The 17545-nt window shown below is 42.0% G+C and overlaps 1 protein-coding gene across 1 annotated transcript in view; it reads right to left on the bottom strand.

Moving 5' to 3' along the window:
• Positions 1 to 17545, bottom strand: part of OXSR1 (oxidative stress responsive kinase 1) — an 87782-nt gene that overhangs the window by 12994 nt on the left and 57243 nt on the right. Inside the window, exons 6-11 of the mRNA XM_084226534.1 lie at positions 11788 to 11897; positions 8326 to 8427; positions 5516 to 5649; positions 3639 to 3687; positions 978 to 1043; positions 623 to 745 (exon numbers count right to left, since the gene is read on the bottom strand). Of these exons, the coding sequence (XP_084082660.1) occupies positions 623 to 745; positions 978 to 1043; positions 3639 to 3687; positions 5516 to 5649; positions 8326 to 8427; positions 11788 to 11897 (584 nt within the window). The remainder of the gene's footprint in view (positions 1 to 622; positions 746 to 977; positions 1044 to 3638; positions 3688 to 5515; positions 5650 to 8325; positions 8428 to 11787; positions 11898 to 17545) is intronic.

Genomic DNA, 17545 nt, shown 5'->3' on the forward strand with positions numbered 1-17545 from the left:
TTCAGCTGATCATGATGCATTATTCCCCTGAGTTGTTGGTGGGCTTTTACATGTGTTGGCAGAAGGGAAAGTGGCGTTTTCTTGAGGATTTTCAAGCACAAGATTAATCCCTCCTGTGACTTCAGGGATGCTGTGAGGTTTTCTACCAGGATTAATGCATTTCAGTGTAACGGGGGGTGGGGGGGCAGAACCAGGCCCTGCATGGTTCAGGAATCAGCCATAAGAACAGGCCCTATTGATTTCAGCTCCATCCTGGAGAGGGCAGTAGGATAAAACCTCTCCTGACTCTTCCAGAAGAAAGCATCTCAAGCAGTCAGCACCCTTAAAGGGAATATGCTAGCTGCAGTGTATTAGTATGCTGAGCTGGGAGTAGGCTGTCTGAATTAACATTTCCAATTATGCTGAACATTCCTGAATGAGACCAGCTGTGCCCCACCACAATGACAGAAAAGATCAATACAATTTCTTCAACCTTCAGTCTGCTTTCTTTGCTTCAGCTCCCAGCTCGAGGGAAGGGATTACAGCTTGCAGTGTATCATGCTTAAGGCCATGTGCTCCCCAAATATTTTGATATCTACCACAACTGGACAAAAAACAGAGACAGTGGAGTTTGAGGACCCACCCTGAGCTGTGAAATTGCTGCTCTGCCTTCCTCACTTTCCTCATCAAGCTCATCATCACTCCATTCCCAGCCACCATCTTCAGTCTTATGAAGACGCCCACTGGAGCCTGGGACTCTCCGGACCTGCCCAGCACAAGAACACAGAATTTACAGCTCAAGCAAACAATTTGTTTTAGAAGAAACAGCACCAGAACATCTTCAGGTTCCATCACCTACCATGGTGTCTGATTATTTTATTGAAACTAATAGCTCTACCTAGAAAAAGCTGTACTGCAGTAGTTATTATTAAAAATGTGAATACAAGTACAAAAAATAGTACAACTGTAACAGCAAAAGCCCAGGAGGTTTTCAGTACCTTTTTGGATCTTTCAGTGATTGTTGGTGCTCTCTGCAACATCTTCTCTTGTAAAAACTCTTTATTCTGCAAAGAAAAAAATACCAAACATTTGCATTGCTGAAAATGTCCTTTGATGCCTTCACTGTCTCTGATAAAGTAACTGTTAAGTTGTTGCTAGCAGAAAGTGGTTTACATGTTTCATCCCTACTCCCCCAGGGATATTAACCACTCCCCTATTTTGGGCTGCAGTATGTGATGTTTCATCCTAAATACCTTTTCAGTTAACAGTGGCACTCCCCTTATGCAAAGGGACATAGAATTAACAACTGAGGAGCTGGATTATTCTGATTTATTTGGAATATACATATTATACTGCAGTATCTGGTACCCTGCTGAGGCATTTGGCATTCTTCCACTTGCAGCTACTACACCACCTGGATTCAACCTCTTTGCTTTATCTTAGTCCTAAATTTATGCCTGCCCAACTGTCAAAAGGCAAACCTCAGACAGGTTGGGATGTAGGAATCCCTCTGTGCTAGAGCATATAGAAACTGGGACAGCAAGATTTAAAGTGGTTGAAAAAATGTACAGCATTTATGTTTAGAGAGGAAGTAAATGCAGTGATCACAACAGACTGAATACTGGGGAGCTGCTATGATGCTTTATTGTATCAAATTTCCTCTTCAGCAAGCTGCTCCAGACTGGCCAATGTGGGCTCCTGAGAATAACATTTTCTCACTGCTGAACTGTGGGGCCAAACTTGTGGCAGCAGGGGAAGCAGGGCAGTCCAGGCCAGCATCCTGGCATTTGGCTGGGTATTCCACAGCACACCAGTGCAATTGGAAAGCTCTGCTGTCCCTGCCCACGCAGAGCTCCCAGAACTCCCCCAGGATGGTCACTTGCAGGCAGGATGGAGAGTCTCAAGACACGCTGTCATTCCTGATAAGTGGCTCCCAGCATTATCAAACCATTCTTTTACATAACCTAGATGGTATTTAAATATATGACTCAATATAGATGTATAGAAGCTGCACTCTTCAGCCCTCAAGCTCCAGCTGTCAGTTTGGCAGTGGCTGATGTGTGACAGTAATTTAACCCCAAGTGTGAACTGGCACAGGTTTGCACTCCAGGTGCTGGGTGGTTAAGCAGTGCCTCATTTTCAATAATGTTAATTTTCCATCACCACCCATGCTAATATGTCTCCAGCAGCTTAATGGAAGCACAAAGGAGATTTAACACACAATGAAGTGTAACATGAACCAGAACTTGCAGAACCAAATGGAGAAAGGTCAGCAATGTGTAAACCATCCTGTCACTTTGGACACCAAGTGTGCATCCAGCATACAGATGCAGACTAATCAGCTGCCTAAACTCCCACTACAGACAGTGAAACCCCAGTTAATATTGTCAAGAGCCCAGACATCAATTAAACCTGCCCTAAAGCAAACTTCTGCATTTCATCAACTGGATCACCCTCCAGACTATCCTGGTTCATAAATTATCAAATCACACAATACCCTGAGTCACAAGGGACCAACAAGGATAGAGTCCAACTCCTGGCCCTGCACAGACACCCCAACAATCCCACCTGAGAGTGTTGTCCAAATGCTCCTGGAGCTCTGGCAGCCTTGAGGTTGTGACCATTTCCTGGGGAGCCTGTTCAGTGCCCCACCACCCTCTGGGGGAAGAACCTTTCCCTAATATCCAAACTGAACATCCACTGACACAGCTTCAGGCCATTCCCTTGGGTCCTGTCACTGGTCACCAAAGAGATCAGCACTTGCCCCTGTGCTTCTCCTCATGAAGGGGAAGTGCAACTCCCCCTGGGTTGCACCTGTAAAGATTCCTGTCAGCTTTAATAGGGCATCCAGCTCCTGTACAGATACCTGGTGTGGCCAATTCCATTTAAGCATCTTAATCCGAGAGTTGAAAACTACTCTGATTAATTGGTGATGCTGCTGTGCTATGCCAAGTATGCAGTCTCTTTCTGACAGTTTAATCTGTATTCTGCTATAAATCCTGTGCACTTTGATCACAAAAAAATAAGCAAACAGAAAACATTCCCCATGCTCATGGAAATGCAAATCCTGCCCTGTGCTACTGCTGTCTGTCTCCCGCAGTAAGACCTTGCACGTTGCAGATGCACTAATCTCCAGGCAGTAATTACATAATGCTTGCTGGCACTTCACTCCAAGGCTAGAAATGGGAGTTTCCCACTGGTTTGTATCACAGGATCTTCACTTTCCATAAGGCAACACAGGGTGAAATATCTTTAGGTAGCTCTTGCACAGTGGGCCTCATTCAGCCCCTCGCACACAGACTGATTGGAGAGTTTACTAAAATCTAAGCTGCACTCACTGCAGCAGAGACCTTTATGGTTGGACAGGCAGCCAGAATGGCACCATGACAAAGGAAGAACAAACCCAAAAGGCACTGAAAGACATTTAAATGCTCAAGAATTCCTAGATAATTTCTGTTAACAACAGCATACACAGGAGATACAGAAGGGGGATTTTATTCTGCTCCTTCACAATGACCCATTTGACTTGCTCAGCTCTGCTGGCTCCAAGTGAAAGAGCCCACACTCCTGCCAGTAAAGCTGTCACCCACACCTATCATGCTTCTGAAAAGTCCTTTCCACAGCCTCTGCACAAATCAGTTTAGGAAGTGTTTTCTTACCTTTGCTTTTGTGAAAAATTTGTGTCTTAGGAGTTCTGCTGCTGTTGGTCTGTCAATAAAAACAGATGTAGAAAAGACAATTATAAATGCTCCCTTTCAACCCAACGGTCTTCCAGGCTGCTGCAGCTTGCTGGCATCTCGTGAGGACATCAGCTTCTCCTGTATAATTCCCCTAAAATCAATGTATTCCAAGTAAATTTTACACCAGCAATCTTTTAAATTACTCAGTGTATTCTGAACAAGGCCTATTCTGTTCAAAAGCAATTAGTAGCTTGGGACTGGTGGGGAGAATTTGCTCTCATTTTGATGCTGAACTTGAGACTCTTAGATAACAACAGAATCACAGAAAAAAATTGCTCAAAATGGAAATCACAGAATCATCACTGAAGTGCAGTACTCACCCTGTGCAAGTAACAGTTATTTCAGAGATACCTGATTAAATGTGTGTGATTAGTTCTATTAAACACAGGCAGGATGAACAATCTTGGTCTAAAAGAACATGAACAAGTATAAACTATTTTCCCCTTTAAGTCAGGCTTCAGAATAAATACTGGAGAGACAGCCCTTTGTCAGTTTAGGAGGAATTTGCTAGACTCAAGCCTACATGAGCAAGTGGCAGCTTACAGCATTTTCCACACTGCAAACAGTGCTTAAATAGTAACAGAGTTTAATCAGTGACTTGCAAAGGCCATTCATCACAGGGTTTCTTTCATCACAGAGTACTCCAACAAAAGGCATCCACCTCAGAGCAAGGGAGCCCCTAAAATAATGAAAAAGCAATTGCACTGAATCCTCCTCCCATGCAATATGCCAACCTCCTGCTCCCACAGTCAGGACAATGCCAGTGGCTGTCAGAAGCGCTTGAGGAGAGAAGGGATGTGCCACAATTCAGTGACTATGTATAACCTGATCAGCACACATCCTAACCTTCAAGGATAGGATAAGCTTTAGAAAGGTGAAAAAATGTCATGCTGGGGGAAAAAAACCCAGCTATCAACTTTTATCAAGCACTCCACTGGATTCATTATGCATTTCAAGTGTAATGCTTGTTAGAAGAGAGAGACTCATTGCACTGTGCGTGAGAAGCCTGTGTTCCTGGATCTGACACAAGAGGGAACTGAAAAATGTCTTCATTATTATTATTTTATGAAAGCACTTTTTCCTTTCCAAAATTAAATCTGCTAACTGAGGAGGAAAAAAAAAAACAACCTAAGAGTTATTAAAAAAATGGCACAGCAGACACACCATTCCCTTGGTAATATTTCCTACGTCACTGAGTAGTCAAGATACTGTTCAAGGAAGGCTGAAAGTGTCATCAGGTCACTTAAGCAATCTGTATTGATGAAAACATGTTGGTAAAATTTTTCAGTGTTTTTCCTGATTTCCCATCCAAACCAAATATTACATATAATTAAACAAGTCAAAACTACACTGAAAGCCTTTTCTGCACTGCTAAATTTTAAAAAGTTTATTTATGTAGTTTTGCAAGTAAACACACATTGCCCAACCTGTAATTTCTGATTTGTAAACACAAAGCAGTTTTGACTGGGAACAAAACATGAACTGAAGTCACCTGCTGGAGGTGGCCAAGGGAGAATGGCCCTACCCAGGCAGTGGACTGGGATGCACTCTCATTAACCTAAATGGAAAATGTGTGCCCTGGCCAGGCACAGTGCCAGACATTTATCCATAAAAATAAGGACAGAGAATTTGTTGCCACACAGCAAGATCACTGTGTTCCTTGTGACTGAAAGGCTGGAGGGGCAGAGAGTATACCAACTTCAAAAAATAGGGAACATAATGATGTTTGTGATTTAGGGTTTTTTTTTTTTGTTTGCATGTTTATTTTAATTTATTTTTGTGTGATCCATTCTTACCTTTTTTCAGGGTCTTTTTGTAGGCACGATGAAATCATCTTCCTAAATGATTTCCCATATTTCTTCAGCATTTCCTTATCTTGCACACCAGTTTCCAAGGATGGAGGATCATTTTGTAGTGTCAGCATTAAAACCTGAAATAATTATTGCTATTGGCAATGAGATCTTTCTTGGGTTTTGTCAGAAACAGATCTTGGGGAAAATGTATTTTAGACAAGCATTTTCATTAAGCATCTGAATCAACAAGGATGTGTTAAAAACAAAGACCCACAATTTAAGTTACTGCTTTTCATCCCATCTCTTGGTCCACACTGCAGTCTGTGGGCCAAACACAAGTCTGGAATGTGTTTTCAGGTCTGTTTTGTGGGATTAAAAGTGCAAGCAGAGCAGAACTTCTACCAGTTTTCCTCATTCAAGATGAGCAGTTGGGCAAAGCTTCTGATTCAATGTACCTCCCTGAGGTATTTCTCAGCTAGAAATCAAATTAAAGACAGAAGGGCAACATAAAAAGATACATGAGTTCACTTCCATGTACCCATGTGACAGCAGGTGAAGACATCCCTCACACAAGCAGCTATCAAGACAAACTGGTTCTTTCCCTCACATCACTTAAATATTCTGAAGGAAAGGAAGAAAATTACTCATTTCCATTTCCACTTGTCACCTACATACAGATGAATGTCTATTTTTAGAAGAGGAAACAGCACACAGCACATTTAAATAGCTTTCAACAGCTACATTGCTTAGGGCAGCAAAAGCCCATCAATCTAGCTGAAATTACACAGCCCATGACAGAATTCCCTGCTTTCTTCCCCACTCCTTGAAGGGTCACTTAATGCATGAGTAATTTTGCTGCATAAGAAAATTAATCTGCAGTGCAATAAAATAGAGAGAATAAAATTTATTCAATAAATAAAATAGAGAAGTCTTCTTGCAGGCTGCATCACTGGAACACAAACCTCACAGAACTGGGGACTCAATTCTATCTAGCATATGACAGCACTAAGTTGGTGCTGTTGATACTAAATAGGTGATGTTGGTATTCAAAGCTTCATCCTGTGCATTCAAACCACAATAAATTGAAGTAAAATTTGCAGGAGCTGCTGTAAAATGCTGCCAATAATCAGAGCCCAGAAGGAAATAGCAATGAAACCAGCAGCACCTAAACCAGCAGCACCTTCCCCTGAACTGCTCTTTGCTCTGCCACAGCCACTGATATTGTAAGAAATTTAATGACACTTCTGAACTACTCAGCCTCTCAACAGTCCCTGCACGGAGATGACAATTCTTAAAAGTAATTCTGTTCTGCAAGAGTTAAACCTGTGCAAAGTCTATCCATTTGGCATGGATATGCCTCTTCTGAGTTAGGAGTAGCTGGATTTCCAAATGCTATTGTGATTGTGGTGTGGGAGGGGATATACCCAGGCCCTGAAGAAGTGACACCCAACTCCCACAGCACTTCAGCAGGAAAGACTGAAAAAATGGGAGTTTGCCCACAGTGCCATTGAATGGTTTGGGTTGGAAGGGACCTTAAAGTTCATTTCATTCCAATCCCCCTGCCATGCACAGGGACACCTTCCACTAGCCCAGGCTGCTTCAATTCCCACCCAGCCTAGCCTTGAACACCTCTAGGGATGGTGCATCCACAGCTTCTCTGGGTAACTCGTTCCAGTGCCTAATCACCCTCACAGTAAAGAATTCCTTACTCACATCTAAATCTCTCCTCTTTCAGTTTACAGCCACTCCCCTTTGTCCTATCACTATCTGTCTGTGTAAAACATCACTCTCCCAGTGCCAACAATGGAGAGACCTGACACCTACAGGCCTCATATCCCAGGTCACTGCTCTAACCATGAGCCTTGGGGGTAGAACACGTCTCCAACATGCTTGTGTTTGATCCAAAGGACCACACATCCCACAAGGAGAACCAAGTGGCCTTCAAGAGGATGGGCCAAAGGGGCTTAAAGTTTTGTGATCAAAACAAAGCCTCATCAGATATCACAAAGGACATAAGGAAAAAGATCCCAAAGCTCAGTAGAAGGACAGGATGCTTCAGACCTCAACGGATGGGTGTCAACTCTTAACTTTGAGATTCACCCTCCCCAGAAAGAGCAGCATGCTAGAAGCAGCTTCTGGTTCAAGAGTCACGAAATGGAGAGTTAGCCAAACTTCTAAGGTGATCTAAGGTTCAAGATATTTAAAAAAAAAATTTGGTGTGTCAGGGTTTAAATAAGAACATTTCTTTCATTTCAACCTTGATAGAATACTATTGTTGACAGTACCACAGTTTCATACTGATGTGGTACTTTGAACTGGATCAGTGATTGACAGGATTGTCAGTGTTGAACAAAATTAAACATCCTTTTGGATAACTGGTAACAGGAGAGGTATCAAGGGAATGTCTGACAGGCATTAAGAAGGATTACCAGAGCAAGAGAAAGAATGGCTATCCAAGTGTCATTGGATGTCCATAAGGCATTCTGAGTCATTATTTAGAACCCTAAAAACATCTGCTGACTTCAGAGGTTTAAAACACACAGCACTTTCCTTAAGAATGGTGAGACTCAGGATCTAAATAAAAACTGCAGTTTCAGATAATGCTGATGAAGGGGGTGTATTTTTAAAAGGTGACTCAATACATCCCAGAACATCATGATCCACAAGTGCAGGTTGGAATGACAAAGTCTTCTATGCAATGTGCTAAGTTGAGAGGACAAACTCTTCTGTGCAACATGCTAGCCAAATTCTTGAAAACATCCACAGAACACACTGATCCCTTATCTTCCACAACTATCTGGAGATTTGCTCACCTTCATCGGCGGGTATTTATGGTAAGGAGCTGCTCCTGTTGCCAGTTCAATAGCAGTGATCCCAAAGCTCCAGATGTCTGCCTTGAAATCATATCCTCTGACCTGAAAAATATTAGAGAATGTTATCATGTGCCTCTTGCTGTCCTTTCACACACCATTTCCCCAAGGATTTGGAAAGACCAGCACTACAGAGATGGAAACAACACTTCCTCCCTTCTCTCTCCCCAGGTCCTCATACCTACAGGGAGGTGTTTTAGAAGTCCCAGTTTGGTGAAAATCATGGCTGTGCACTGTACAACCAGGACTGCTCTGCCATAAATTCCACCGCAGAACATAAAGGAGCACTGGGCTAACCCAGGCTCTGACTTCTACACACAGACACAGAGAATCATTACACAGTGCAATAAAACTCTCATAGTTAATAGATGGACTGCTACCCCTTGGGACACCCGCCTCACTACACTTTTAATCAACCTGACTGCAAATATGCTCCGTCCTGGAACTTCATGACACACCAGCCCAGTAAAAGCCCCTTATTCCTGCCTGCAGACTAATGTTTCCCTCCACTAATTAACAGTAGCTTCTGCACTTGACATTAAACACAGGCTTGTTCAGGAAAATTTATAGCATTTACTTCCCCTCCTGCACAGGAAAAAATATTTCATATGCCAAAGCAGTTACTTCCTCATTATCATTAGGTAATATTTTGGCACTTGCTTTCTCCGCTGCAGGGGAGAGACATTATGTACTAACTTCAAGAGCAGCTCTGAAAATCAAAGCATTTTGGTTGCTCAGGATGGTTTGTGTTTCTTCTCACTACACTATGGAAAAATGAAAATTGAATCAGAGCAGAGCTAACAGGGGTACTGTGCTCAGCTAACCTAACAAGCTTCAGAAAGACACTCCTTGTGATGCAGCCAAAAAGCATTCCCCAAGCTACCTTAAAGATGATCTTGAATCTTGGCAAACTAACAAAAACCCCTCCTGTACTATTGGTCATGTAATACTAGAGTTGGACTGAAACTTGTTATAGAGACAGGAATTTATATCTTGCACTGATTTCTTCCACTCTGTAAGCACAATTTTCATGAGCCCTAAAAGTCTGAAATGTTTCTTGAAGTGCCTCAGTTTATGGATGCCATGACTTTGAACAGATTTCAAGTCACTTAAATAAAGAAGCAGATATCTAGTAACATTTACAAGGGCACAGGACAAGAAGAAATACACTGTAAGAGTGGTTTTTTTGTCTTCTCACACTAGTTTTAGGTTTGGAGAATAACTTTTGGGCATTTTTTAGCTCCATCTTTCAGTTACTCTTGCAGCACACCAATGCACTGTGCATCTCTCAATTTCCTGACAGGATTTTAACAGTTTAGTGCGACGTTGTTTTTCATTATTTCACATAATCCTGCTTGCAAGTGAAAGCTAAAAAGCTCAAAACTGTCTGCAGTAGTTCATCTTGACATCTGTCCAATACATTAGTCACCACCCTGCAGTTAGTTTATATCAACAACATTTATCTTGCTCATCAATTTCTTTTTTTTGCCATAAATCCATCGTATGACTATACATTAAAAGACAACGTTGAGCAATCAAATAAGGAATTTAATGGTACTGAAGTAAACCAGATGGAATTGGGTCGATAATATCTACATGTGAAAGGCTAACTTGGAGCAAGCCCTCTGTCCCTCTTCCCGGCTGGATCCAGTGGCTCAGAGTGACACCTGCTGGAAGGCAGCAAGATCATCTAATGGACGTGGAAGGATTTCACATCAGCATCATCAGCATCCCATTAAAATACTGCTTTAATTTGATATTTGCAACTGGTTACATGTGCACAGCCTTGGGGCAGGCACTGCACTCTGTACAAAACTTACCTCCGCCTTTGGAAACACATTTGTGGGGAACCACCCTCTCTTTGTCACTGAAACCTTCATTTCCCATTTTTAGCTCCCTCTTTAAGGCATTTTCCCCTTTTGTCCTGAGGACTGCAGCTGCAAATAGCCTGGAGCAGCACCATTAGGTCCTGGCCAGGCTGCTGAGGCCTGGGCATGACACACAGACAGAAAAGCAAGGGACAGCTCTGATCTACCTTCAAAAACACCAAATACCCTATTTTTATTTATTTTAACTCAGAATTTTAAAAAAAAATCCAGAAGAATATGACAGTGAAGCAGTTCAGAATCAAGTTTGCAAAGACAATCCTGACTTGGGAAGTGTGGCTTTATCCTGCCCTGTTAGACCTGCACTCTGAGGAGGCTGCAGCAGTGCTGGAATGCACTGGCCCCTCAGTCCCTCCATGAGGAGCCACTGAAAAGGCCAAACATTGAACAAGCTTTTCATCAATAATATATTCAAGCTACTCCAAATTATCTCCATTCCTCAGGGAGTTTTAGATATTGGAAAAAATGCACTTTAATGCACTTGTGTTTAGCTGCATTTGATTTTAGACACAGATATACATGGGGGTCTTATTCAAGATCCTCTCAAGCTTCAAAATATTTTATGGGAAACAACAGCAAGGAGAAATGCATCAAGGTGGATTTACTTTAATAAAACAAATCCTTAAATATTTTTGTTTAAAAAATTTGGAAAGAAAAATGGAAACCCGTTTATAGCCAGTTATATTTCTGCTTAGCACACCTGTCAGAAAACCCAGGCCTCTGTAAAACTGATTTTAAGGGCATGAGGGATAATTTCCAGAATGTTTATGGCAGTGAACATCAATGCCATCGACAGCTACTGCAAATGCCTTGGGAAGGCTGTGGTGTAATTTTCTCTGTGAGTCTTGCTCAGAAATGGGCAGCAATTTTACATTAAATAAAGTTTCCAGGTGTCCTTTACCAGAAGTCACACAGACAAAGCTTCTGTAGTTTAGTCAAGAAGAGTGGAAGACAAAAAGTGGCATTTCTCCATGCAAGGGGAAGAAGTATGACATCTTTTAGGGAGCCAAAAGAGCAGAGGATGAAGGGGGAGATGCAGCCTTCCTCAGCATTTAAAAATAAGTTAAAAACCTGAATAAAGTCAAATGCATGTTATTATACTGAATTAACTCCCCACTCTGATGCATCACAACTAACAACTCCAAATCTTATTTTTGCAGAAAAGCACATTACTGAGCTGTGTATTGCATATTTACCACGTGTGAAACTATTTATATTCTACCTCACATTCATGCAAAAGGGAGGGGCAGGTTTATCTTCTTTATGCAACAACTGAGCTGTCTCATCCTCACCTTCAGCAGGAGCCTGAAGAGAAGCAGTGGGGCAAAAATCTACTGAACACTTAACATTCCCCAGCAAGAGTCTGGATGCAATAGGCAAGTCAAAGAAAATCCTGTATTTAAGAAAACCCTTCAGGATGTCAAATTATCATCTTAGTTAGAAATAAACAGAGTCATTGCTGATAACAGGGAATTCCAGGTGCAGATCAGCTCAGAGGACACTGGGAAACACAATTCACCTGTTCCATAACTTCTGGTGCCATCCAGCAAGGTGTGCCCACAAAGGTTTTCCTGACTTTATTCCTAGTAATGTCACCACCAGTGGCCAGGAACGCACTAACACCAAAGTCTGAAAAGAAAACAAAAGCAGAATTTATTAAGAACACATCCTGAGCAAACTGAAGGGCTGTCCCTTCTTTCCCCTCATATTCCCAGCCACCTATTAAGTACCAGACCATGCAGTCATGCATGAGGGGCTTCCTAATAAAGGAGCAATGATCAACAGTTAGCTCCCTCCGAGTGCTGGTACATGAACTGCCATTCAGCAGTTCACCATTCAGTTCCTGGGGACAGCAGAGCTTTCAGCCCTGGCTGGCACAGAGGAAAATTCCACTTTCCATTACAGCCCACTGGTCACATTAGAGCCTGCCCACACTCCCCCAGCAGCCCTGCTGCTGTACAAACCTGCCCTGCCAGCCAGAGCTGTATTTATATTTGCACACACACATAACTGCACTGACCCTCAAGCAGCATCCTGTAACATCCACAGCAATCAAGCTGGGTGCAGAAAAAGTCCCTTGAAAGCATTTAACTGTTCTAACTGAGCTATCAGCCCTTTATTCTGGATTTTTTATTACAAGAGCGTGTTTTATTTTATAATCCTCCATGGCTGAAATGCTCAGTGCTTTAACAGGACCTCAGACTGGTTCCTGATGATACTGAACGTGCCACAAACCAGCCTGAGCATCCCAGGGAAGCCTCACAGACACTGATTCACACCCTGCACAGCATAACTCCACCTGAAACACCTTTCACAAACCAGGATGCTCATGGATGCCCTTTGTGTCCACTGGTAATTGCATTTCTTGGAAAAAAACATTCTTTTATGTGAAAACTATGCTGTAACCTCATATTTTATGCAATTAAGAATGGCATGGAAAACAGAATCTGTTACCAGCAGCAGCATACAGGGATAGAATAAAATATGTTTGTTCAGAGGAGAGCATTACCAGAGATCTGGCAACTAAGTCATTCAAGAGAGGATGACACTTTGTTTGAAGAAAAAATAAAAATAAAAATCAAGTGACAGAGAAACTGTTAACACAGAACTGTTCCAAACCACACTATTTATGTAGTGCTGAATTACAGGACTGCAATCGGCCTATAACTCAATATATAACTCAATTCCCCACAACTTTATCCAAACACACTTTTATTTTTAAACACAGTACAAGCAATCAAAATCTCAAAAGCCATTTTTGAGATGATGACAAACTTGGAGGACAAATCTCTGAAATTCCAGGGCTATTTAACATAAAACCAGAACGTTATTGATCACAACTGCTTTGAAAAGTCTTGAAACTCTGTTGACAATGCAAAATGTAAAAACCTTTGCCTCTGTGGCCAGAGGAGCCAGAGTTACTCCATGGCTTAAGAATGTTAAATTGGAGAATTAACTGCAACATAAAATCCCTCTTTACAATGTGTAAGTCATGGTATCCATATGAGGACTGTCCCAAGTTCCATCTGCATCACACCAGCAGTGCAGTGAGTCACTTCTCATTAGAATTTCAATATTTGAGAAACACCTCTGAAGTTATCACTCAGAAGATGCTGAAAGCTTCCAGCTCACTTCAGTAGAGACTTCCAGGAGAGGAACCTAGTGCCCACTGAAGTACTAGACATGGGTAACTGCAAGGTGGCATTAAATAAAGTTGCATAGAAATCACAGGGCTAAAATAAGCACTAACAAAAGCCTATCATTAGGATTCAGCTCTTCCAGATGTGCTGACCTGTTTTTTTTCCTGTTCCCAAAGGCATTTTGGCTTCCTGCTATGCTTGGAGTTTTAGCACTCTTAGATGGATCACTGTCCCCATCAGTACTGCAATCTGAATGTTCTGGAAACCAACTTTTTGCAAAAGTGATTTTTGCTTTGAGATCTTCCATGTGAGTATTTACCATTTTTGCTTTTCTCAGAAACTGCAGGAGCTCCCTAAAAGATTCAGAGTAAAGTTGCCTTTCACTGCTCATTACAGGAAGTCTCCCAAGATCTATTGTTCTAAACACAAGAGCAATCAGAAGTTCTTTTAAATAAGATAATACTAACAGAAACTTGTCCAAGTGCCATCAGCATTTTATTGTGATGTGCTGTATTTGAACTTGCACATATTATCTTACCTCAAGTTTCCATGCAGTCATTTTGAGGGGAAAGGAAATGCCATTCAAAGCTAAAGCATTCCAGCAGTAAAAACACAAGTCCTTCACACAGTATTCACCACATCTCACATCAAACCCGGGTTTATAAATTCCAGATGGAAATCAGGCCCTTACATCTGCCATCTGAAGAAAGCTTAAATGGAATTAAACTTTATTTCATTACATGGTTGATTTATTTAATGTTTTCCCAATTAATTTCCCTCATTTCCAGTGGGCTAAAACAGGCTCAAACAGCCTGTGCTACTCCCCTGTAAGGAATGACTTTGGGACCATCTTCTCAAATGTCATCTTACTAACTTTATCCAAGCCCCAGCTATTCAGATAAGAATGTGCCTGCGCTCAGGAAATATCTGGAAAGCAATAAAACACAACTCCAGCCACAAGTTCAGGTTAAATTCCTTCTTCTGAGCAGTTGGGACCATCTGTGCCTCAGTCTCTCTGCCCCCAAAAAGGTTAAAACAGAACTAGGTTATTGCAAATGAACTGAACTCCAGAAAATGGGGAAATCCATGAAATTCAGGATAGCTCTAAAATGTGTACACATTTGTACTCTTCCTTGGCAGCTGGTGGTTTACATTGGCTCACTACGGTGATAACTGGCAAGGACTGAATCACCAGAGACGGGGAGGAATTGGAAACGCTTGGAGCTGGCTTGCAATACCAGTAACCGCCACTGCTGGGGATCCACCGACTGTCAGATATCCCAAAGGAGCCCAAAAGCTGCAGACTTCCAGCAATCTGACAGCAAATAACAGCCTCCAGGGTGTCTGGATGGAAGTGATGGGATTTTTATTTTTTTTCCATTTTTCTGAAGCAATGTAGAAAAGATTCATCTGTTGGAGCTGTTTCAGTCATTTAAACCAAAAATTGCAAAAAAAAAAAAAAAAATTACCCATAAAGATGTATATTTCCAGACTTGCATATCACAGCAAAACCAATCCAGGATGGGAATTCAATCCTGCTGATGCAGGCTCTGCACAAAATAGGGCCAATTTTGTCTCTTCCAGCAGAAACGAGTTGCAAACCACATATCCTACAGGACGCTCTACAGTGGCATTGAAGTTGCAGAGTAGTGTTTGAAAAAGCATACCATGAGGCAACAATTCCTGGTACTATGGCATCCAAATTGTCAAACTTAAAAACTACTCTGGCCAGTCAGGAAATGTAGAAGTTGAAAAGGCAGACCCAGTACAAACTCAGCAACATAAGAATGCTGTGGCAGGACCACATCACAACAGGCACCACTCTCAGGAAGATATATTTCTACCATATTCTAGATTGTTTCATCCAAATCTAGAAGTCAGCTGCTAAAATTAATCTCTCCTTGGGCCTCTCATATTGTAACATTACTTTAATCCTAAAAAGCCCAAGTACCTGCTACTACATGTTGCTACCTACAAGGTACATAGAAGGGAAAGAAATGAAGAATGTGCACTAAGAGCCAGGACTAAAATCTGCTGATATCAGAGGGGCTCCTACAGAGTTTGGTGTGCTTGAATCAGACCCTAAAACAGTTTTCAACTTCAATAGGGGCAGAAAAACAGAATAATTCAATCATGACTTCAAAATCACTTTGAGCTGTCTTTAAACAAAAAGCATTTCAGAAGATAGCACTAGATGTTATTTTCACTGGTCACCTTCCTTCTTGTTCAGTTGCTCACCATCAGAAAATATCTGCAGCTTTACTTAGTGCTTTCCTGCAAACCTTAAAGCTTTTAGAGCACTGAAGATGAATGAACCTGGCAGCAAGAAGAGGAAGGCAGTGATAAATAGCAATTTTGTGCTGAGAACGCAGCAGGTGGTAGGACACCAGATAAAAGGAAGATTAGTGGAGAATGAGAATCAAAGGCTTCTTTCCTTTTAAAGTCTAGATTGATGCACAGTGGTATTGGGTCTGCAAATGCACACTTGTCCTCCTACTTCACAAAGTAACTTCAGGATGACAAATCCCAGGCTGGGTGACGCCACCCACTGCCCTCGGAGACGTTCACAAGTGGTTTCAACAATCAAACAGCGCAACATCTCTTCAGGAAACACAGATAGTATCAGTGACACAAAGAAGTTATTTCACAACTCTCTACAGCAGAAGAGGCCCTAGAAGTTTCCTCCAATCATAGAGAAAAATACTTTTGGACCTTTTTTGAAAGGCAGAAGAGGCTCCAAGGTGTTCATGATCTAACACAGGCTCCTCGAGCGAACCCTGCAATCAACACTCCCCTCCCAAGTTAGATTTGTGCCTTGCCCCTTGTTCAGGCAATTTAATCTCCCAAAGTTAGAGTTTCCTAAGGGAAAGTGGGGAATGACACTGCCTGCATCATAGCTCTATGTTTATGTAGAGCGCTATTTTAGTGCCATGAATTAAGAGCAGTCAGGAACACAGCGAACCGGTGACAAGCTGGCATGGATTTGTGGAAAGTTACACAAATTCAGTTACACAAGTTTTGCCTGGCCTTAACTATCCCTGTTTTATAAATAGATAAAGAGAGAGGGGTTAGGCAATTTGCCCAGGATCAATTAGCAAGTCCTGAACAACTTAGTGAAATCTCAATCTACTTCAACTGCTTGGCAACACGGCCTGCCCAGGCCACGGCTGACACTGCAGGCACCTCTCGGGAGTGCGCACTGAGAATTCTCTGGTTTTAAATCCTGAAGAGATCATGTTATTGTCTCCAGAACCAAAAAATTCCACACACGGAGGGATGTGTGCCTCTCAGCCTTCAGCAGACACTTGTATCGTCACATTCAATCTCAAAGGGGTGGGTGGCAGCATTATTTAATATCCCAGTGGATAAAATCAGGGGGAAATAAAGATATAGTCTGAATTCAGTCTCAGTAGGATGCCCACATCATGCCATGGCTGTAGCGTGGCTCATACTGAGCAAGTCTCATGCATCCTGGGAGAGTTTCTCCTCAACCTCTCCCATCCCTTCCCAGTCTATCAAGATGTTCACTTCATTTCACAGTAATTTATAGCTCCTGCATAATTAAATAAACTGACAAATGCAAAGCCTTGCTTACTGTGAGAAGCCATCTCCTGGTTTATGCATCAATACTGATGCCAATGCAGTTTTATGTTGACAGAGTGTTTTTATCCGTGCACTTTTAGACTCCAGGGAGCTGATAAATGCCAGAGCAAAGAGGTTTTATGCTCTGATTAAAAGAAATGAAGTAATTGCCATGGAGAGGCTGGAACACAAAAGAACGTGGCTATCTCCATTTACATTGCAACCACTGTCAGCAGAGCCCAGAACAATGGTATCTGGGATAGAGTCCTGCTCTCTCCAGAAGGCAGATTAATCCAGTGTGAAGGAGAACACTTCAAACTGAGAAAGTGACACTGTGAATTGTAACAGGCTCCAAAAACTTGGTGCCAAGCCACAAGTCCAAGTGTCCTTGGGGAAAAAAAGAGAAATGTTAAGATAGAAGCAAACTGCCTCACTTCAGGTCTCGCTGGTCAGCCGGATCTGTTAAAGGCAATTTTCTCCTTGGGTCAGTGGATGCACTTTTTGAAAGCCAAAGGAGCGACACAGTTAAAAATAGAGTCATGAGTAAAAATAAGA

The sequence above is a fragment of the Fringilla coelebs genome (assembly GCF_963513975.1).
Source record: "Fringilla coelebs genome assembly, chromosome: 1".
Lineage (NCBI taxonomy): Eukaryota > Metazoa > Chordata > Aves > Passeriformes > Fringillidae > Fringilla > Fringilla coelebs.